This window comes from Hipposideros armiger, unplaced genomic scaffold (assembly GCF_001890085.2).
Source record: "Hipposideros armiger isolate ML-2016 unplaced genomic scaffold, ASM189008v1 scaffold_253, whole genome shotgun sequence".
NCBI lineage: Eukaryota > Metazoa > Chordata > Mammalia > Chiroptera > Hipposideridae > Hipposideros > Hipposideros armiger.
The window spans coordinates 2,280,841-2,303,449 of NW_017731603.1; the positions used below are offsets into that span (position 1 = coordinate 2,280,841).

General features: G+C 39.2%; 2 protein-coding genes across 2 annotated transcripts in view; one reads left to right on the plus strand and one right to left on the minus strand.

Moving 5' to 3' along the window:
* LOC109390040 (glycine N-acyltransferase-like protein 1) overlaps positions 1-20,264 on the minus strand; it is a 35,185-nt gene extending 14,921 nt beyond the window's left edge. The window contains exon 1 of the mRNA XM_019656050.1: positions 20,092-20,264. The gene's annotated coding sequence lies outside the window, so the exon portion shown is untranslated. The remainder of the gene's footprint in view (positions 1-20,091) is intronic.
* GLYATL2 (glycine-N-acyltransferase like 2) lies at positions 10,633-17,267 on the plus strand. The gene is made up of 5 exons (XM_019656051.1): positions 10,633-11,393; positions 12,566-12,673; positions 13,928-14,054; positions 14,149-14,329; positions 16,500-17,267. Exons 1-5 carry the CDS (start codon positions 11,316-11,318, stop codon positions 16,906-16,908), a joined length of 903 nt encoding a protein of 300 aa, XP_019511596.1. The 5' UTR covers positions 10,633-11,315; the 3' UTR covers positions 16,909-17,267.
* Positions 20,265-22,609: the final 2,345 nt, after the last annotated feature.

Sequence of the window (22,609 nt, forward strand, 5' to 3'; positions counted from 1 at the left end):
TTGGGGGAAGGGGAACAGACAAGTTGCTGTCCTTTTGTTCTTCAGTCTAGTTGTGGAGGACGTTGCTTCACTGGCCCAAGTTGGCACCATCATTGCGCTCTTCCCGGGTGAGGCAGATCAGTCGCTGGCTTCTGGACGGCCGCTCACTGCGGCTGCTGGCCGCTCACGCTGGTTGCTGGCTACACACGGTAGCTTATGGCAACCCACTGCCACAGGGACTGCAGCCTACGCCATCACTGGCGACTCATGGCAGCCCAGCTCCAGGTTGAGCTGTTGTTCAGCATCTTAGCTGTAGAGGGCAGTGTCACTGGCCCTCATATGTGGGATCCGAACCGGGACCCTCTGGCGTCCCAAGCCAGTTCTTAACCATCGTGCCACTCGGCCGGCCCAACAGTCCTCTTTTTGAACACCAGAAACTAAACGTTAATTCTTTCCTCTTTATTTGCCTTTCTTTTCTAGCAAGAGCCATGTCGCTCCCAAACATATGGACGCTCCAGGTTAATACTATGTGTTGAGATATTTAATAACATATTCATATGGCCTGAAATCCTGTGAATGGTTTTGCGGGGTTTGTACAATTGCCTACATTTGACAGATAAAAAGGCTGAGATTCAGGTTAGTTTGACTAAAGTGACACAACTCGTTGAATGGCAGAGCTAAACTAGGTTTGAATAAACGACTGAGTGGAATTCTTGAAAGCCTGTATAAATCTGATGAATACCAAATGGATGACTAGCAAATGTACTGCTATCACATAAAGACACTTTATCAGTGAGGGTTATTGGTGGCAAGCAACTCTCTGGCTAATTAAAATTTAAAAAAAAAGTGTTCATTGTGGTGGAAGAGACCTTGGAACTAGCTTTGGGAGCAGAGAGTAACTAAACCAAGTTCTGGAGGCCCAGGAAGCAAGAAGTATAGCACCACCCCCCTCAGGATTCAACACCCCCAGTAAAAAAAAGTATCTGGTTGATCTTGCCTGGATACCAGGGGCTTGGAGGAATAAATTCTTTTCTTGAATAGGAATTAGACATTATTAGGAAAAGGAGATGGATGCTGAGCAACCAGATAAAACAATAAATACTGACACAATGACATGATGGCAGAGAAAATAATACTTTGAAAACACGCAATAGGCTCCAGAAAGTGGGCTTGATACATCTCTTGTATTATCTTATTTCATCCTCACAGCAACTCTGTGAGGTAGGCAGTATTATTGTTTGTATGTCTTAGCTCTGTAAATTGAGGTCATGGGAGTTTAAATTGCTTGCTCTCAACAGTACATAGATCCTGGGCTGGAACCCAGGTCCAAACCCCTGAAGCTCCTGGTTATAACTATGATTTTATACTCTCTCTCTATCGATGGTGGGCAGGGAGACTCATAGACGGGAGGATGCAGCAGTCTGCACACCAACTTCCTTTCAGCTTGTTTGCTAATCTCCCAGAACTACTGGGCCCAGAACCTTGTGGAATTCAGTACATTTATATGAAACTAGCTTGATTTGAAAACATTTTTCTGTTTCTCACCCCTTGAAGCAAGCACTGTCTTATACTTTTGGGAATTCATGTTCAGTAGGAATAGTTGAACAGAAATAGCTCTTAAGTATTTATCTATTTTTACCCTTTGGGGTTTTCTGGGAGTTCAGGCTTCCACACGAATAAGGAAACTGGCAGATAAGTGATCTCAAATAGCTGATGGCAGTCACGCAGAAGAATAATGTTTGCCTTCAACATCTCACTTGGAGGCTCTTGGCAAAGGTTTTGGAGCCTTAGTCCCTGAAACCAGACTATGTAGATTTGAGTTCTGGTTCAGCTATTTCTATCCTGTGTGATCTTGAGCAAGCTACTTAATGTCTCTGTATCTCAATTTCCTTCTCTGTAAAATGTGGATAATAGTCATGCTTCTCTCATAGGGTGGTTGTGAGGATCAAATAATACAATGTTAACCAGTTAGAATGTGCCTGGTATATTGCTCAATAAGTGTTAGCCATTGTTATTTAAAACCTATAGTCAGGCAACATGGGGACATCTTTGAATTTCTGTTAATTACATTCTCACTGTCCTCTGATTGAATGTCTATAAGCAGGTTTAAAAGCCTTCCCTGGCAAATAGCAAATCCTTCCTTATGAAACGTGAGGGGAAGGTAGAGATAGGATGGGCATATAATAAAACCTATTGCAGAATTTGTTATTGAGAAATGTATCATCTTATGGAAAGAATAGGGTTGAGGGAGCCGACTTTACAAGGTAAGAGACCATGAGAGCCCAATCAAAAGTAAGCATATTCATTAATAGAGAGAGACGTTTGGTTTTACAGACACCAAAATGCCATAATGAAGACCTTAAGTGAAATAACACTGTTACCAATTTACATATTTTTCCCTTAACATAATTAAGATTATTGATGCTTCCTCCAGTGGATCAGTCCATAAACCTAGATGTCATCCTTTACTTCTCAATCAATCACCAAATTCTGCCAATCCTACCTTTGAACTATCTCAGGTCTATCCACCTCTTTCCATGACAATGGCTATTGCACTCGCTCAGGTGGCCATCATCTCTTGTGTGTATCCCTCCAACAGACATTTCCTCCCAGGCACATTTCCCTAGTCCTAACTTTGCTATGGCTTCCCATCACCCTATGGTTAATTAGGAACTTCTTCACAGGGTTGATAAATCCCTTCCCAACTGGCAACCTCTTTTACTCTCCCATCTATACTCCACTCATACTTAAGGTCCTCAATTAGGTCCTCCAAAGTGCTCTTTCTTGCTCTGAGAAGTCCCAGATGCTGTCCCTTTGTTGGGAGCATGGTCCTCACCAACTCTGCTTCTTGGGAGTACTTCCAGCATCACTGTGGCACATCATATGGGTCCCATGATATTATTCAAGGTTTATGGTATTGCATTAAACACGATGAAAAACAGTATGTACTATAGTTAATTTTATGCAGTTAGGGTTTACTACTGCATCTTTATGTTTGTTCACATTTCTCTGGACTGCAAATAGTGCTGTGTATGGTCTGTAAGTGTTTGTGTGCGCAAGTTTCGATAATTTTTATCTTCTAACATAGGTTTGTGTATATTTTATGGTAGTAAATGATAAAATTGTCTAGTATCTACATACATTTTATGAATTCATGACACACCTAACTTCTTCTGAATTTTTTTCAATATTTCTAGGCTACATGGTTTGTCTACAAATGTTTTCAAATTGTCACAAATCTCCAAAAAATGTTCCCATATGTTTATGGAAAAAAATCTGCATATAAGTGTACCTGCACAGTTAAACCCTGTGTTGTCCAAAGGTCAACTGTAGTTTTCTCCTTTCCAGTTTCTATAAAATGGATTCATTAAAGTCTTAGAGAACACACACACACACACACACACATATGTATGTATGTATGTATGTATGTATGTATGTATGTATTTATTTATTTATGTTTGGTTCTTCACCCATGTATTAATTCCTGTCTGATTTTAGAATTTGGATGACGTTGGGTGCCTCTTCCCTCAGGCGTCCTTCTTTATTTTTCAACTTCCTCCCTTATATCAACGGGTTATTTCCCCTCATTGTAGCAGTTTCTGCACATGCTCATCAATATCTGCATTCTCTCTCTTTTTTTAAGATCACAGCTAGATCCCATTGTCTCATTTGTAGCTAAGTATGGCCATGTCACTGAATCATGGCCAGTGGGTTTTTAGTGAAGTGATGGCACCGTTTCCACAGCTGGCCCTTGCTCTGTTTCGCCATCCACAGACTGATTGGAGAGAACGCTCAGGTATCCGAGGAGGATAGAACCACACTATGGAACAAACCTGCATCCTGATAAAACTGTGTGGGATACAGCACCCCCACTACTTCACATGGCGTTGTGATATGGGCAAGAAGGAAAAAGGAAAGTTTTATTGTGCTAAGTCACTGGAATTTTGGGGCAGCCCACCCTGACTAATATATTTGCCTTTACAATGTCTCAGTGACAGGATCTCCTATTATACTACTTAATCATCTGCTACTTTCCCTTTTCTATTTCCAACCTTCCTTCTGCATATTGACCAAATGACTGACAATTTGCATATGAAAAATCCCAAAGAATTCAAGTTGCATCAAGTCATGGGTCATAAAAATTTTTGGCAGAATAAGCCATTAGAAAAACAGTGACTATCTATACAGTTCTATGGAAGGAGGGTGCATCCAAGAAGCTTATGTTATAAGTTATGTCCCCTAGATGTCTGGAGTTTCTCGGAAACTCCAACAGTCATGCAATAAAATTATTTCTAAGAAGTGCAATTCAATTGGACAGCCATTATAAACTAACTTTATAATTTATTTAATGGCTTGAGAAATTAGTTATGCAGTACTTAGGGTGGAATACAAAATTGTGACATCTCAACTATACACAGTGCGATCTCAACTATGTAAATAAATTGTGCATTTACTGGCAAGAAGTAGACCAACGTTTTTAAAAAAGAGGATGACACAATAGATGATATAACTACATGCAATTCACTCATGTGAACAAATCACTCACATAAAATTATAAATCTGTAAAAATTCTTTGATAGTGTGAACAATTTCTGGTTCAAAAAATGGAATTACTAAAACTGTAAGACCCAAAGCCTTACATAACATGCACATATGTACTTAGTGCTAAATCCTCATTGATGGTTTTTAATGTGTAAACTGAAGTGAACGAAGCAGGTTTGTAAGAAAATATAATGGCCAAGGGTAGGGACTCACCCACTGAAGAATCATGGTGTCATTAAAAGAACCTGATCTGGCTAGTTTTGTGACCCTGGGGAAGATGTTAATTCTCTCTCAACAGTCTTCCTGATTTGTGTGAAAATAGCTCTTGCTTTTCTCATTTAATGAATGATTAAAATGTGTGAAGTTTCTCCACATCATTTTAGAAAGGGAGTAAAATTTTGATAACTTATTTTCTCTTTCCTCTATCTCAATGTCTCCAAAAATGTTAATGACAGACTCTTAGGTAGCTTTTTATAAAATACAGATTCCCAAGCATTCTGGGAGAGGCTGATTCAGTTCATTTGGAGAAGCTTCTGTATTTTTAATAAGCAATCCCAGACGATCTTGATATGGATGGTGTGAGGAGCACACTTTAATAGAGATTTCTACCTCTATACCTCTCTACAACTAATTCCAGTCCCTCCCAAACTTTTATCCAGCAACTATTTACTTTTCCTGTGTTTACAATCCCCCCTCCCTCACCTATCACCATTCACTTTAAACAACACAAAGAACGAGATGTATGAAATTCAGTTCTTGTACTAACAGTGCATTCGCCCATGTATTCTCAGCTTTGCCCAGGTCACATGGTTGAAGGCATCGGCCAGGCATTTTTCAGTGAAGTCAGGTTTTCCAAGTCTTTTGTTTGCCTTAATTATTTAAATAATGCTGCAGCTGGACAACTGTCACCAACTCCATAACATGGCTTTATTACTATTGTTTCAGAATAGCCAATCAGCTACAAGTGCTAATATGTAAATTAAGCTTCACCTGGAAATGTCCTATAATTGGAGAAGTTGCTCAATATAAAACACATTCCCAATTTTCCTCTGGTCCACAAAGCCTCTCTGACTTCATATCACAGGACAGAAGCTCCAGTTTGCTCAAAGGAACCCACTACTTTTTGGAGCTTTATACCTAAACAGTGACAACCTGAGACTGTAGGTGGTGCCGGCTGAAGCTTCTCTGTTGCCACAGTGAATGACTGGTGAAGGTAGTGTGCATACAGGCCTACAAAGAAACTTCAGGTAAGCAGAATTATTTGAGACAGCCAAAGTCTTGTTTACTCTAAGCTTTTCAATTAACTAAGTTCTAAAGAATTTATACTTGTGAATTCATTTTTTTTCCCTCCTTGCAAACCCTTGGAAGGAGCACTCACCAGAGTCCCAATATTGAGAACCAAGTTCTCAAAAAATTGTAGGTCCTTAGAGCCAGAAAGTCCATTAAAGCCAGCATGTGTTATTTTTAACTGGTAAGCTATTCAAATCCTTTCCTTGAATGATAAGTTATTGACATACATGTACCTTTCCCTGCCTCCTTCCAGACACCCATAGAAACACTGTGATTAAAGATAAGAATCAGCATTAAAAAAAAGATGGGGGCCAGTTGAGTGGCGCGTTGGTTAAGAGTTGGCTGGGGACGCCAGCTCTGAGCAGCAGGGCCCTGGTTTGGACCCCACATGAGGGCCAGTGATGCTGCGCCCTCTACAGCTAAGGTGGTGAATAACAGCTAGACCTAGAGCTGGGCTGCCATGAGTCACCGGCGATGGCGTAGTCTGCAGTGGGGCTGGCCAGCAGCTGGCGTGTGCTTTGGTGAGCCGCGGTGAGCCGCCATCCAATGGCCTCGGGTGAATGCCTCACCTGGGAAGAGCGCAATGATAATACCAACATGGGCCAGTGAAGCGACATCCTCCACAACTAGACTGAAGAACAAAAGGACAGCAACTTATCTGTTCCCCTTCCCCAATTCCCCAACGCTGTTTCCCTCCCACAATTCCCCAATAAAATCTTAAAAAAAAAAAAAAGATGGAAGGAGGACTGACTCTGGGTGGTGAACACACAATGCAATATATAGATAATATATTATAGGATTGTACACTTGAAACATAATTTTACTAACCAATGTCACCCCAATAAATTTAATAAAAATTTTAAAAAGATAAGAATCAGCATTCTCCTGGCTTTCAAACCATGGTCCTAAAGTGTTTCTTGTCCATTTGCATAGAAAAACCCTTCCCTTTTTGAATGCTGTGCCATGTGGCTAAGATGAATTTTTACCCTTTCCTGTTGCTCTCTGACAAATTTCTCTCTAGCCAACCCCTGTCACATCCTAGTGATGTCTATGACACTGGCAACACCCAGTCCCTTATTGGCTCCTCTGTTAACTTGAAGTTGAAGCCAACAGCCATGTATCAGAACTGACCTACTTCTGAAATCCTGACCTCTGATAGCCTAATTTCTGATCCTAATCTCCTATTCTTTGAATACATTTCCCCTGTCTATAACCATTGCTATTCTTTGACCTCATAAAGTGCTTTCATCCCTTGCTCTCGCCAACTTTTCCCACTTGATTGGTTCCTATCCTCATTTACTTCCTTCTCTCTCCTAGATTCCACAATTTAAATTCAGCTTAAAATGTTTTATTCCCTTGTTCTCAAATACTTTGCCTCTTATCTTATTTTGCTGCTCTACAACTGGAAAAATTTGCTTCATTTCAATTTGTCTTCTCTCCTTCTGGTATGTAGATGCTGAGCTCATACATGTGGATGAATACTACTCCCAAATGATGGTTTCCATCTGCACCTGGTCCTCAGCAGTGCTGGCAATCTCTCCATGTATCCCCAGTGGTCATTTTCTTCCACTAACACCAAACCCCATTCAAACCCTAATAGTTTCTCATAAAACCCTATTCTTTTTTCTTTATACTTTTCTGGCACATTCTCTCACCTTACTCACTTCCAAAAGATGACTTGTTATCTAGTTCTTCCAGAAAATAGGCTTTAAAGGATAACTTGTCAAACTTCCTGCTCTTTTTTCTAACCCCAAGTGCTCACGCCCATATACTTGCAACCACACCTAAACTAAAATTTTCTTTTCCATCTTGTAGAAGAGGTATTCTTTCTGTCCCAAACTGATCCCAACAACTATACTTAGAGACATGGTTGAAGATTAAATGAGTTAATAACATAAATGATTTGAAACAGTGCCTGGTCAGTCGATTTAGCTATTTTTCTTTCCCTTTTCTATCCCCGATTATATTAATTATTGTCCATCTTACCTGCTTTGTGTAGTTAGCATAAATATGCTTAACTCCCTCATCTAATAAGAAATGCCTACCTTTGAGCTCCTGCACCCTCCATCCCCCCTTGATACTTCCACATTCTTCTCCTTCATTTCCTGGCTAAACTCTTTGAAAGACTTCTTTATTTCCTCACATTTCATTTATTCTCTAATCCCCTTAACCTGGTTTCTTCCTCCCTCATTCCATGACATATCTCTCACCAAATCAGAAATCAATTCCTAACTCCAATGCAGTGGCATTTTTAGTACTCATCTCTCTTAGCTTCTCAGCAGTACTTGGCTTTTCTGGTCACCAGCACCTTTAAATAAAGTTTCTCTTATTTTGACTTGTGAGGTACTTCTCCTCCTCTTGTTTTATTACATTGTTCTTTGGCCACTTTTCCCCAGTATCCTCTGATGGCACCTCTTCCTCTCTGATCTTGTTAAACATTTATATTCTTCAACATATTTTTAGGGATGATCAATTATATCAGACCATGTATTGGGATCAGTTTAAACCAGAAACAATTCTACTACCAGAAGGCCCTAGGGTGAGTTGGAAATAGATGTCTCCAATGGATGGGAGGTGAGCCAGGGTCCTGCCATGGAGGGCAGTTGGCTGCAAAATGACAGAAAGTTGGGAGAGCATGTGCTACGGATGATGGCAAGTGGTGGCAGGTAACAGAAGCTATGCACAGTCTCACAATCTTTCTCACATTCCTTTTTAATGCATCCCCTTACATCTTATATATCTGATATAAGTGCTCAAAGTAACCTTCTGTTGGATATTTTCTTAACTTGATTTATTTATTTTTTAGCTGAGCCATCCTGCCACCTGTTGGCAGCTCAGTGGCAGCTCAGCTCAGACCAGGAATCGAACCGGCGACCCTGTTGCTCAGAGCTCCCATTCTTTAGTGAGGTCTTAACCAACTGAGCCACTCGGCCAGCTCCTTTTCTTCTTTACTTGAAAGCTTCTATTAGCAGCCACATTTTCTTCAGACAGTTGACTAAGTCTGGAATCAGAGCAAAGAAAGCTGATACGTAGTCTTCAAGGAAAAGTATCTCAAGAGCCCCATCTCTACACCTCACTGATTCCTTTCATTCATTCACTAAACAAAAGCTCATCGATGTCTACACCATGCTTGATGTAGCACTATGCTTGATGCTTGAGCTACAAGATAGAATAAGACATGTTCCCAATTTCCAAGATTACACTCTTCTGGGAAAACATGCTACAAAGGGTCTGCAGAATGAGCAGAATTATTTGCCATTTGGTCAGCGTACCCCTCATCCCAGACAGTGCTGGAAACATACTGGCTTTTTCTAATACAGGAAAGGGGCATGCGGACTGTTTTTACAGAAGAAGAAACTAGGAGGTTGGATTCCAAGCCTACTGTTTACATGCTCCAAGAAACAGAACTCAGGCAGACATTACTCAACCACACAGAACAAACTACCCAAAGGTTTTATTAAACAAAGAGATTCCATTATGACATAGGTTGTGCCTTACAAAGGTTAAAGACAAACCTGCACCTATTCTTGCATCTTACAGAAATTAAAGATAAACTTACCATTGTTCATCTTTCTTCCTTTTCCCCATACCAATACATTTTCCACAGAAGAAAGAAAACGCATATAAATTCTAGCCTGGGAGGTAGAGGGGGTCTGTCTTCCACTAACAGTTAGAGACCGCCACTCTCTCTGTGGGGTGGCCTTTCTTTTCTTACTTATTCTCTGCTAAATAAACTTACCTTTACTGTAAACTCTATATCTAAGGATGCTCTTTTCCTGTACCTATTCTAGAGCTTTGGTTTGCCTAAAAACGTCAGTGTTGTGTTTATTCAATAGGTTTATTCAAGCAAGTTACATATAGCACCATCTTTGAAGCTGGGGCTTTCTTTAGTTATGTTCCTGTTCTATAGAATGGCCCCCTGGATATATGTGAGAGCTCTCAAAATTTCCTTCAGAATCACACATATACACCATCTATCATCACACTAAACACTTCATACATTTCGTGACTTGATATAATAATCCTCAGGATAACCTACAAAGTAGGTATTATTATCCTCATTTTATTGATGAAGAAAGTGAAGCTTAGAGAGGTTCAAGTTAAGTGACCTACCTAAAGTGACCCAGCTAACAAATAGAGGAGCCAAGGTTTGAGTCCTTGTCTGTTTGACTCCAAAGACCATGTTCTTAATTACTGTGCCTTGTTTTGTTTTGATCCTGGCTATGCACACATACACACTCACAAAATGGGTGCTGGATTTTCTAGGGTTGTTATGATGGGGAAAAAATGATGGCACCCCTATAAACCATCAAAATTACTTTGAATTTCTTGTATTTGTTGGTTTTTTAGAATCTATGGCTACTCTTATATAATGTTTTTAAGTATCATATACTTTATTCAGGTATATGTAATATAAATATATACTATATGGTTATATATATATAGTCAGATATTCATGTGTATAAAATTTGAAGTTCATATGTGTATCTTATTTATATACTGTTTTGTTTCAGAAAGCATTTGAGTTGGGTAAACACACAAGTACATATACACAGATAGCCATTCACCTATCTATCTTTATATTACTAATTTGGGATTATATCACATATTTTCTTGACTTTATATTCATGGACATTTTCTTATGTCATTAAGTATACTTTGAAGACATAATTTTAATGGCTGCCTGGTAATACATTATTTGGATATGCCATCATTACCTTAGCCATTTCTCTATAATAGTTTTGGATCATTTCTAAAGTTACAGTATTATAATACTATAGTGGATTTACTTGTGTTCATATCTTTATAGATATCTATTATTTTTTCTTTGGGATGAGTTCCTAGAAGTGGAATTATTGGATAAAAGGATTTTCTCTATTTTTAAAGTTGCTAGGATATAATTCTTAGATTTTGACAATTTATACTTAGGGAGTATCACTGCTAATCAATAATTTTTCTCTCCTGTGATTCTGTTCCTTAGGAAAAAGAGATCACGCACAATACGGTCTTTAGGATCTTTTCCAGAAAGTCTTTCTTTCATGATGGCTAAAAATACTACTGATACTATGACATCATTGGAAGAAGTGTTTCAATGCCTGGGGGCCTTGAGGAGTATCAGGGATAGTTTCTGAAGAGATGCATTATTTTTCATTTGCACCTGAACAGCTGAAGACATTCACTTCTCAGGCTCTTGGCTTGATTTGAACAAATGGGCTGTGTGGAGATTCGTTTCAGGGTACTTCTCACTGTGGAATTGTAGCAAGATCACCAAGGAGCCCTGAGGTCCAGCTGCAGCCCTGGGCTTTAGTTTCTCATTTGTAAAATATAAGGGTTGGACTAGATAACTGATAAAGCCTTTTACTTCTGACAATGTATGGTGTCCTAGGTGACTTCTCTTTCCTCCTTTTCCTGGACGCCTGTCATATCTCTCCAGGAATCCTAGTTTGTGTGTTTGTTTCCATAGAGCATATTCCTGAGGGAAGGTGGCTGAGGTGCTACACAAGATGTTTGTGCTTCATGAACCCCAGAAGCTGCAGATTCTGTATGAATCTTTGGAAAAGAACATCCCTGAGTCCTTGAAGGTGAGGGCGTAGAGGGTGACCTGGGGCAAGAGGGGTGTTGTGTGAGGAGGATAGATCCAGGGCTCAGAACCTTCCCTGGGCAGATGGGAGTACAAGTCTAACATCAGAGTCTTTCTTCTGGGAAGATCTTAATACTCATATCCATTCACCCACTTCACTTCTTTTTGGGCCTCTTAAATATCTTTTGACTCCCTTCTAGTGCTATCTCTAGTTGATTTCCTTTTCTGCCTCAGGCTATTGCAATATCTCCCTGTTTTCAATATTACCACCCTGCCTGCAACTTGGTAACCAGAGCCATCTATCTGACACAAATATGATCATATCACTCCCTTGTTTTAAAATTTCAGTAGTGGTCCATGTCCAAGGCATAAAGCCTATAGTCCTTAGTTGGGTATACAAAGGTTTATCACAAAGTGCCCCCTGCCTTTTCTACTTCATCTCCCAACATCCCCCTGCTGTATACCACATGCTATGATCATTGAGCCCCTCACAGTTCAGCAGGTATGATAAATTCCACCACACCTTCAAGCATTCACTCATGCTTTTTCTGCTACCTGAAATGACTTGCTCTCCTTCTCTCTTTATTTTGAGAGGAAAAGACTTTACTTATTCCTCAAGACCCAATGCGAATATTATTTCTTCTGTAAGCCTCCTACCACTTCCTAGATAGGTGGTGCATTTCCCGCTTGGGATGCCACACCACTTAGTGCATACATCTGCCAGAGCATGTGTCCCATTATGATCAGATTATGTACTTCTCTATACTTCTACATTTAACTTGAAGGCAGTGGCCATTAGCATATTTATTCACTTTTGAATTCTCTATACTTGACACACATTTGATATTTAATGGGTACCAAATAAATAGTATGGAATGGCATGGTATGAAATGAGAAAATGGGGAAAATGGTATGAAGTTTTAAACAACAAATGAATGAATGTCAGGGTAACCAGTTCCTAATGACTCAGCTATTAACTTGGATTTTTATGGACCCTTACTGGGCCTCTTTGCAGCATACTTTCCAATAAATAGCCCAATGAACCATTCTGGAATAATTAGTTCTATCCTGTCAAGTCTTCCTAACCCCTGATTTTATGTCTCATACCACAGCCAAGATTCGATCTCACAGAAAAACTTCATCCTCTCCTGTTTTGTTTTGTTGCTCTTGTAGGTATATGGTGTCATTTTCAACATTAAAAATAAAAACCCATTCAACATGGAGGTGCTGGTAGATGCCTGGCCAGATTATCAGATAGTCATTACCCGGCCTCAGAAACAGGTAAGAGCACAAGCTACTGAATACCAGGCCAGTCACACTCAGGATGTTCTGTGTGTGACAATGAGGGAGCCGAAGCTGGGGGCTGGAGAGAAGAACCTTGGCACCTCTCATTCTATAGGTTTTGGAAAGGCTGCTTCAGGGACAGGGTAGGTTAGTGAGATAAGGCATGCGAGTAGTCCAAATAGCCAATAACCCATGTCTTGCAAATAACATCAGGATCCCATCTAGTCAATTCTTTTCCATTGAGAGTCTGATCATAGGTGTACACCTCAACGTAGACACCTATAGCTGGAAACAGTTAGGAAATATTGTTCTTTCCCTGTGACTAAATGAACATAACCCAATAATATTTGAATCAGTGTTGGGTTTGAGATTTACATCTTCCAAGTGACTAGTATGACCTTGGGAAGACAGCTGCTTTCTCAACTATAAAAAGAAAAGTTGACAAAATTACTATGTGGGAGAATTGTTAAACAACAGATGAATCATGTATATTTAATAAGAATGTCTTCCCCATCTTCCAGGTTTAGAGAGCATGAGTAGTGAATTCCTTCTTTCCTACAGTAGGGACATTTTACCCCCACCCATTTACATAGTAATCAGGGGAATTAGAATACAACATAACCTACAGTGACCCCCAGGATCCCCAGGAAAGTATCAGCAGCAGAACTAAGCAGGTATGCAGTGGCAGACTTGGCCTTCTACTCCAGGTGCTGTGGTGAGCTCTGGCATGATGGCTCTTTCTAAAAGTAATCTTTATTCACATGCCCACCAAGAGCCAATCACCATGCCAGCCCCAGAGTGCTGGGTCAGAATTAGCTTAGGCGTCCTCTCCTCACAGACCCAGAATCTTGACCCCCGACCATGTTTCCTATACTTCTCTCCATACCAGAGGCACTCTTCTCTTATAGACCCTTAGCACCCACTGTTTCTGGTGTACCTTCCATCCCAGACATTGGGGCGACTTGCTCACCCTCCCAAGGACAGTGGACTCCAGTGCACCATCAGACAGGAACCACCTTCAGTGTGTCAATAGTGATTGATTCTTCAAGGGATTCCAAGGCCATTTTATGCATTTCTCTCAGAAAAAAAACAAACAAGCCAAAAAACCAAAAAACAAAAACATAACAAAAACCAACCAAACAAAAAACCCAAAGGGTATCAAGCAATTGAGTCTCTAGCACTCCAGATGTATGCAAGGTCATTTTGTCAAGTGTGGTGCTATGTAAATATGACTGATGTTTATTATATCAGGAGATGAAGGATGATCTGGATCATTATACCAACACTTACCACATTTTCACCAAAGCTCCTGACAAGATAGAGGAAGCCCTGGCATGCCCTCAGGTTATCAACTGGGAACAAGTCTTCCAGATCCAAGGTAACTGGTATGAGTTAAAAGGCAAAGGTCCCCTGGTTCATTCACAGTAGATATGGAAGAGGTGATGCAGTGCCTGTCTTTCTCCTCTCTCCAGGTTTCCAAGAGAGTTTGGATGAAGCAATAAAGAAGGTTGCAGCTTCAAAATCAGTGCAGGTGGATTACACAAGGACCAAACTCTTTATGATGGAAATTCCAGTGAAACGCAATACATCAAGTAATGGCAAGATGGATATGATGGAGCTAGTTAATATGCCCACAGATAATAAAAATCAAAAGTGAGATTTGACTTTTTGCTTCCCAAATTCCTGATAGAATCATTCAGTTGCCATAAGAGCTAGACTTGAATATATAGGCTTTGAGACTAAATTATGATAAGGTACACAGTTCCATGGGGAAAGGAAGGGAAATACGTTTTCTAATGTTTGCTGACCATGGGCAGGGCCTTCGTTAGATGAGATCCGTTACATATATTAACTCACTTCGATCTCAGAAGAGTCCCCCTGCGAGGGTATCAGACAACATGGTGGCACTAAAAAATCTTTACTAAAACTATTTATTTTTTTGCAAAAATACTACATAATGTAGAAAGTATCCAAGTTTTCTAAGTAACGTGTGAAAATTTGCCCACTTGGATTCCCCACAACCTTCCTGACCAGGTGTAAATATTCTTAACGTTATATACATCTTTCATGCAAGTTCATACAGATACCTTGCATTTATTTTGACAGCTGCATAGATTTCCCTAGTAGGAAGATACATCATTATATATTCCCATATCAACATGTTCTTGATTTATCTCTAGTTCTTCCTTATAATAAAAATTCAGTAACAAATGTCTTCATAAATAGATCATTACACAAGTTGTATAAATATTTCTGAAAGAGGCTCCTTGAATTGAAATGGTTGGATCAAAAAAATATACATTAAGTGAAAGATATTACCAAATTGGATGGTAAGACTTTGATGAATTTAATATGTGATGGCATAACATATGGAAAAACCTAAGTGTCCCTCGGTAGTATCCATTCATTAAGGTATAATCCAAACATTGGAATAATATGTAGCCATTAACAAGAATGAAGCAGCTCTATATGAACTAATAAAAAAAGAATTCCAAAATATATTGCTAAGTGAAAAAAAGAAACAACAAATAAGGTGGACAGAACACTGTGCATGCTATGTACACACCTAAAACTGCATTGAATACCTCTAGATGGTTACATAAATATATTGTATTGCTAGTTGCCTTTAGCGAAGGTAACTGGGCAGTAGATCAGAGAAAGAAGAAATAATTATTGTCAATCTATGTTTTATAGTTGTATTACTAATTCAAAAAATAAATAAAATCTGAATACTCACTCACACATACAATTGATTTAGCTAGCAACATTCAAATATTGCATTGGCCCAGCTGTGTTTCCATGAGAATCTTAACAGAAATGTATGCACAGGGGAAAATGGTAAATGGGGATGGCAATCAGGGATGGAGTACTTGTCCTAAGATGAGTGTTTCCTCTAAGCCCAATGCATATCTTAGTATCTTGCCACTCTAGGTTTGGCTATACCACAGGAGAAGGGCTGGTGAGAATGCTTGAGATCTTTGAGGAATCAGGACCAGGATCAGGTCAGGCATGGAGGAGAGCAAAAAGAAAGCCTTCCATATGTGTAGACAATTTAGTGTCCAGTGACCCACCCACTGGCAAACATACAGTGACTTTGAACCTGACAAATTCCTGAAAACTCTTCCTCCCTGGGGGCGGGTAAAGCTTCTTTGGGATCTTCTACCTGCCCCAACCTCCTCTACCCACAGAGGATGTTATTCTGATTTGGCAGATGAGAAAACTCAGTCTCAGATATCTCATCCAATTAAAATCCTGATTGTTACCACCCCCAAAATCCAATGTCCTCCCCTCTACTGGTGCTTCTTAAACTGCATTTTTAGTACTTCCCTAGAAGTATGAGGTGCTTGGTTTTGGGACGCATGTAGCTATAAGGTGAACACGGCTCTCATCTTCCTGGACATGCATTTTATTGAAATTTCTGTGGAAATAAATATTATCTTGTATATTTTGATATTTTGTGGAGTAGAATTCAAAATTCAGCCATGTGGAGGGATCACTCTGGTCTAATCCTTACTATTTTAGGAATATGTGTTCATTTTCCTCCTCCTTGGGGTATTTGCTTGGACTTTTTTGAGAAATACTGTGCTATGTCACGCCAACTTCATGCTGTCAAATGCATCATAAAGCACATAGGGTTTTGTCCCTCTCAATTTTTTGAGGAGATTTTAAAACAAACATAGAAATAGTACTTTTTTGTGTGTGCTTCTGTTTCCTCCTCTAGGCTGTGGGATCCTCAAGAAAAGGGATGGTGTCATACATATTGTCTGCAATCCTGGTGTTTGGTAAGTGTTAGCTGAATAAATGCTCATTTTTTTCTTGACAGCAAAGGAGACTTTCTGAGCATCAAGTTGGATCCTTCACATGCAAAGCTTGTAAATGAGCAGTGGGACTTTGGAAAAAATGAAAGGAGCTTGAAATATATTGAACGCTGCCTCCAGAGTTTTCCAGGATTTGGTATTCTGGGTCTACAGGGGCTCCCTATCTCTTGGGTTGTGATGGAACAGTCCTGTGAGTTAAGAATGGCTTATACTGTCCCTAAATACCGAGGCCAAGGCAACATGCAACAAATTTGTTATTACTATGTAGAGTATCTTACTCAGAGAAAAATACCATTTTATTTACATGTGGCTGAAAGTAAAGAAAAAAACCAAAAATTATTGAGAATGTTTGGATTTAACATTTCTCTTTGTGGCTGGCATCAATGGCAATGTACCCCCAAGAAATATTGCTGATTGGCGCCAGTGAAAATGCATCAGTACAAATACAAACATGATAATCGACATTAGCACAAAAAGTATCCAATTATCTGGTATCCATGCATCACTTAAGCCCACTCTTACTAGTATTTTTGTCTGTCTTCTCCATAATACAGAAAATTAGAAGCTTGGTACTTTGGTGCTATTCTTTTCCTTTGTGGTGACAGGCATTTTAGAATTAAAAACACTCAATGTCAATCATTAGTGCCAAGATAACCCTTTGAAAGTAATATTTGGTACACATGAGGGGGAGTTGGTGGGATAGGTGAGAAAGGTGAAGGGATTAGGAAGTACAAATTGGTAGTTACAAAATAATCACTAGAATGTGAAATATGGTATGGGGAATATAGTCAATAATATTGTAAAAACTATGTACAGTGTCAGATGGGTACTAGACTTATCAGGGGATCACTTCATAAATTATATAAATGTCTAACCATTATGTTGTACACCTGAAACTAACATAAAATAATATTGAATGTCAACTATAATTTAAAGAAATCTATAGTCACGGGATGTAAAGCACAGCACAGGAAATAGAGTCAATGGTATTGTAATAGCTATGTATGGTGTTAGGGGGGTAGTAGGCTTGATGGGGTGATCACTTTGTGAGGGGTGTGTCTAATCACTATGTTGTTTTGTATACCTGAAACTAATAATAATAAAAAATAAAAGCAATATGTTCTTCTTTGAACACTTCTTTTACAAAAGGATCTTACTTTTTCATGCTTCTATGTTTGAAAATAAAAAGTCTGCTTTGAAAAACGTCTCTCCTGGTAGCCTCCCCTTCCTCTTACAAAGTCTTCTAAAGGACCTTTCAAAAGCCCTCGGCATCCGTGTTTTTTATCCTGGATGCCCTCTAAAGAGCTTTGAGGTACTCTACTGAATTAAAGTATGTGGCTATCAGGGAAAGTTTGTTTTTTCCACTAGCTTTTCATCACAAGGGCTTGTAGGTTGAGTTGTGTGGCTTAACTTCATATTCTCAATATGATTCTTATATCTATGCTGTGTTAGTTTCCTATTGGTGTAACAAATTACCACAAATTTAGTCACTTAAAGCAACAAAAAAATTATTATATTATATTTCTGGTAGTCAGAAATTCAAAATGGGTCTTATGGGATAAAAATCTAAGTCAGCAAGGCCATGTCCTTCTGGAGGTTTTTAGGGGAGAATCCGTTTCCTTGTCTCTCCAGTTGGTAGAGGGTGTCCTCATTCCCTGGCGTATGGCCCCGCATCACACTATCTTTTCTTCCCTTACTTCCATCATCTTCATATAGCCTTCTTCTTTTCTGTATTCAAGTCTCCCTACCACCTTCTTACAAGGACACTTGTGATTACACTTAGAGTCCACTTGGATAATCCAGGTTAGTCTCCTCATTTCAACATCTTAATTCAGTCACCTCTGCAAAGTCCCTTTTGTCATATAATTCAACGTTCAAAGATTCTAAGGATTAGCATCTGGATATCACAGGTAGGTCATTATTTAGCCTACCACATAAAAACATCAAGTTTATGTTCTCCATGAGTAAAGCCACCCATACTGCCAATCTGAGACAGACTAACATTTCTATATTCTAGGTCCAGATTCATGGGAGAAAGAACTTACTCTAGTTTGAGTTCGGTATCTATCTAAAACTCTCTCAACTATGACTTAGAGGTTAAGGTAATATGTAACATTGGCGTTCAGGTCCCATTCATGTAAGGGATTTGAGGGAGAAGGCACCATAAGAAATGTTTAGTTAAACCTAAATAAAATAGAGTCAACACTTCATCTTTAAAATGTCCTTGGTGCTTGAAAATAGGTGCCCACCTAGACTGGTAAAGGATGACGTAGCCAACCTATAACAACCTATAACAACCTATAACAATAGGCCTCTGCCCTAACAGCCCTGTGGCTCTGTGATCATTCTCTGAGCAGTGATAGGCTTCCAGCCACCCTGCCTATACATAGAGGTAGCAACTTAGGAACTCAGCTCCAATCTGGACCCAGCTTTTCCTGCCCTAATTTACATTCCAGGACATGGTGCTTTCTTGTGATTGATCCCTCTGGCAGTCATGGCATATCTTGGCTATATAACAAAAGTAGAAAGCTTTGATTCAAGGTAGTGTCTATCCAAAGAAATTTAAAACACTAATTCAAAAAGATATATGCACTCCTATGATCACTGCACCACTATTTACAATAGCCAAGATATGGAAACAACCAAAATGCCCATCAATAGACGATTGGGTACAGAAATTGTGGTACTTATATACATTGGAATATTACTCTGCCATAAAAAGAATGAAACCTTAACATTTGTGACAACATGGATGCACCTAAAAGGTATTAATGCTAAATGAAATAAGTCAGACAGAGAAAGACAAATACCATATGATCTCACTTATATGTAAAATACAAAGAACAAAATAAATGAACAAATTTAATAAAGATTAAAAAAATGAAAAAAAAAGTGTCAAAAAAACCACAGGGCACAATAAAAAGATGAAGAAATGGCCACATGACATTACTATCTTATACCTAGATACCACTTAATAGGTTCTAGGCAGTATTATAGGTGTTTCATATATTTAAACTCATTTAGTGCTCACAACTGCCCTGAGAGTTAGGTATGGTTATTACAGAAGAGAAAACCACACATCTCTTGTCTAAGGCCATCCAATTAGTAAGTTGCCAATCCAGGAACTGAATTCACTTGTATGGCTCCCAAGCTGATATTCTTAACCTCTGGGATATAACCTGTGACAGATGGCTAAGGTTTAATAATCATTGCTAAATGAGCTGAAGTATGGGTTCCTGACTATTGTCTCAGTTTCCTTACCTGAAATTGGAAAGAATGATAGTTTTACTTGGTAGAATTGTGTCAGGTATAACTGAGAAGATTAAATGAAATGCATATCACGGTATAGCTTAGAAGATTAAAACTACTTATTAGACATCCTTCCTATTTGGGTTTGGAATAATTACCTTAGAGCAATATCAGAATCTGGAAAACAGCATTCTCTTGGTGACTATGATCCGTCATATAATTCTGTATCTGGATCCCCCCCATTTTGGATAAATTTACCAGAGAGTCAGTCAGCTTAGCTTATACTCCTTTAGCCAGTCAACTCCGACTCACCCTACAGACAGAATTGAACAAGTTTCAGGTACTTACCTTAATGCTGCAGGCTGTTGGCTAAAGTTGGATTCACTGAATGGCTTCCCTTAGGGAAGTTCTAATACAAATGTTGAACTCAGAGATATGGAGTCTTTATAGACATCCCTGGGATCCCGTGTATTACCAAAACTAGAAGATTACTCAAACCTTATTTCTTCAGGAAACACATGATAAATAATGTGTGGAAATTTTGCTTTGCCTTTTGACCTCTGTACCCTAGCTAATAATTATTAAAAGAAGATGACCAGACTCCAAAGCACAAATTGTTGGTAAGAATTTACCAAATTGTTTAAGTAAGACAATGTAGGTTCAAAGAACAATGATCAACTTGAGCTACTCTGAGCAAAACCAAAATGTTTTATTTATGTGTTAAAAAGAAACAGGTCATAGGAGGAGGCACTTGTGCCAAGCTCCACCAAGACGTGGCACCTAGACTGCAGTTTCAGCCTCTCCCAGGACTGGAACTTTAAACCAATCATTCTGGAGTTTCCAGGTCAGCACTGATGAGATCAAGTGCCCCACAAGACCCTCTGACTTCCCCTAGGGGAAGGCGGCCTTGACTGAAATAATTTGCTCTTTTAACTTTCTTGTCCTGTTCTGTTTGTGCCTATAAAAACCTTCTGTTTTGTATAAGTCCTTGGAAAACCTTTCTATTTACTAGATGGGATGCTTCCCAATTCATGAATTGTTCAATAAAGCCAATTAGATCTTTAAATTTACTTGGTTGGATTTTTTTTAACGTAAATAACACTATAGAGACGTGTATTCTCAAATACAGAAATGTAGATTAAAACCAGGGAAAAGGATAGACTCTAAAAATGGAAAGTTGCCCGGGACTCAGAGATCACTTTTTCTCCATGCTTTGTTTTCTCCATGCAGTGGCATTAAACACAGTCACAGTGCGGTGCAACCATCACCGTTATCTATGCCCCAAAGCTTCATTACCCCCAACATGAACTTTGTTCCCAATAAACAATAGCATGCCATTACCCCTGCCCACTAGCTCCTGGAAAACTTTATTTTTTACTTTCAGTCTCTGAATTTGCCTATTTTAGGTATGACATATAAGTGCAATCATGTCATATTTTTTCTTCTGTGTGTGGCTTGTTTCACTTAATATAATGTTCTCAAGCTCCATTCATGTTGTAACATATATCTAAATTTCATTCTTTTTGTGGCCATATAATATTCCATTGTATGTTTACACCACATTTTGTTTATCCCGTCATCTGTTGATGGACAGTTGGTTTTTTTGCACATTTTGGCTATTGTGAATAAGGCTGCTATGAACATAGCGTACAAATATCTGTTTGATTTTCTGCTTTCAATTTTTTGGAGTGTATCTCTCAGAGTGTGATTGATGGGTATTATGATAGTTCTATTTAACTTTTTCCCAGTTTTATTGAGGTATAATTGACTTACAGCACTGTATATGTTTAAGGTATACAGCATAACGGTTTGACTTACATATATTGTGAAATGACTACCACAATACTTTTAGTTAGCACTCATAATCTCACATAGATACAAAAAGAAAAAGACGTTCTTTCCCTCGTGATGAGAAGCCTTAGGATTCACTTTCTTAACAACTTTCAAATATACCATCTAGCAGTGTTAACTATAATCATCACGTTGTATGTTGCAGCCCAAGTTTTGTACTTTTTGACTGCCTTCATAGAATTCTTCTTTCTCCTACCCCCTGCCTCTGGTGACCACAAATCTAATCTTTTTTTCTATGAGTTTGCTTTTTTTGCTTGTTTTTTGTTGTTGTTGTTGTTGTATATGATCTCACATATAAGTGAGACCATACAGTATTTGTCTTTCTTTGTCTGACTTATTTCACTGAGCATAATGTCCCTGAGATCTATTTATGTTGTCACAAATGGAAAATGGCAGGATTTTCTTCTTTTTTATGGCTGAATAATATTATACTATATTATTATAAATTTATATATATATATATATATATAATACTATAAACAGGGGGTATAGCTATCTCTTTGAAGTAGTGGTTTTGCTCCCCTGACAGGCTGGGTGGGGGTGGGGTGTGGCAGACTAGGCTCTAGGGCTACGCTCTTTGCTTCCTGTTTCATGACCTAAATCAGGCCAACCTGTGCCCCTCTGAGCTCCTTGGTCAGACTGCTCCACTGTCTTGACTGCAGAGGAGCAAAACTGCTTGTCAGGACTACTGCTTGTACATTGCAGGTAGGAACTCAGTCTGCCAAGATCTGAAGTGCTGACTACTGCAAGCACCTCCCCCTACTCCATCAAAACCAGATTCCCAGTTGTTGAGCACCAGAGATTCCCCCACAATCCCCATGGGGCAAGATTAGAGCAGGGCTCCACATTGGGGAAGGGGGGGAGTGGGCACTGGATGTCATCTCTGGGCTCTCTTTTCCTACCGGAGGAACCGTAGGCTCAGGGGAGACCTCTACATGTGGTGCTGCACTGGGCTGGGGTGATGCCTTGTCCACGAACAGTTATAAATTGTTATTCTTTTGAGGGGGAGCAAAGT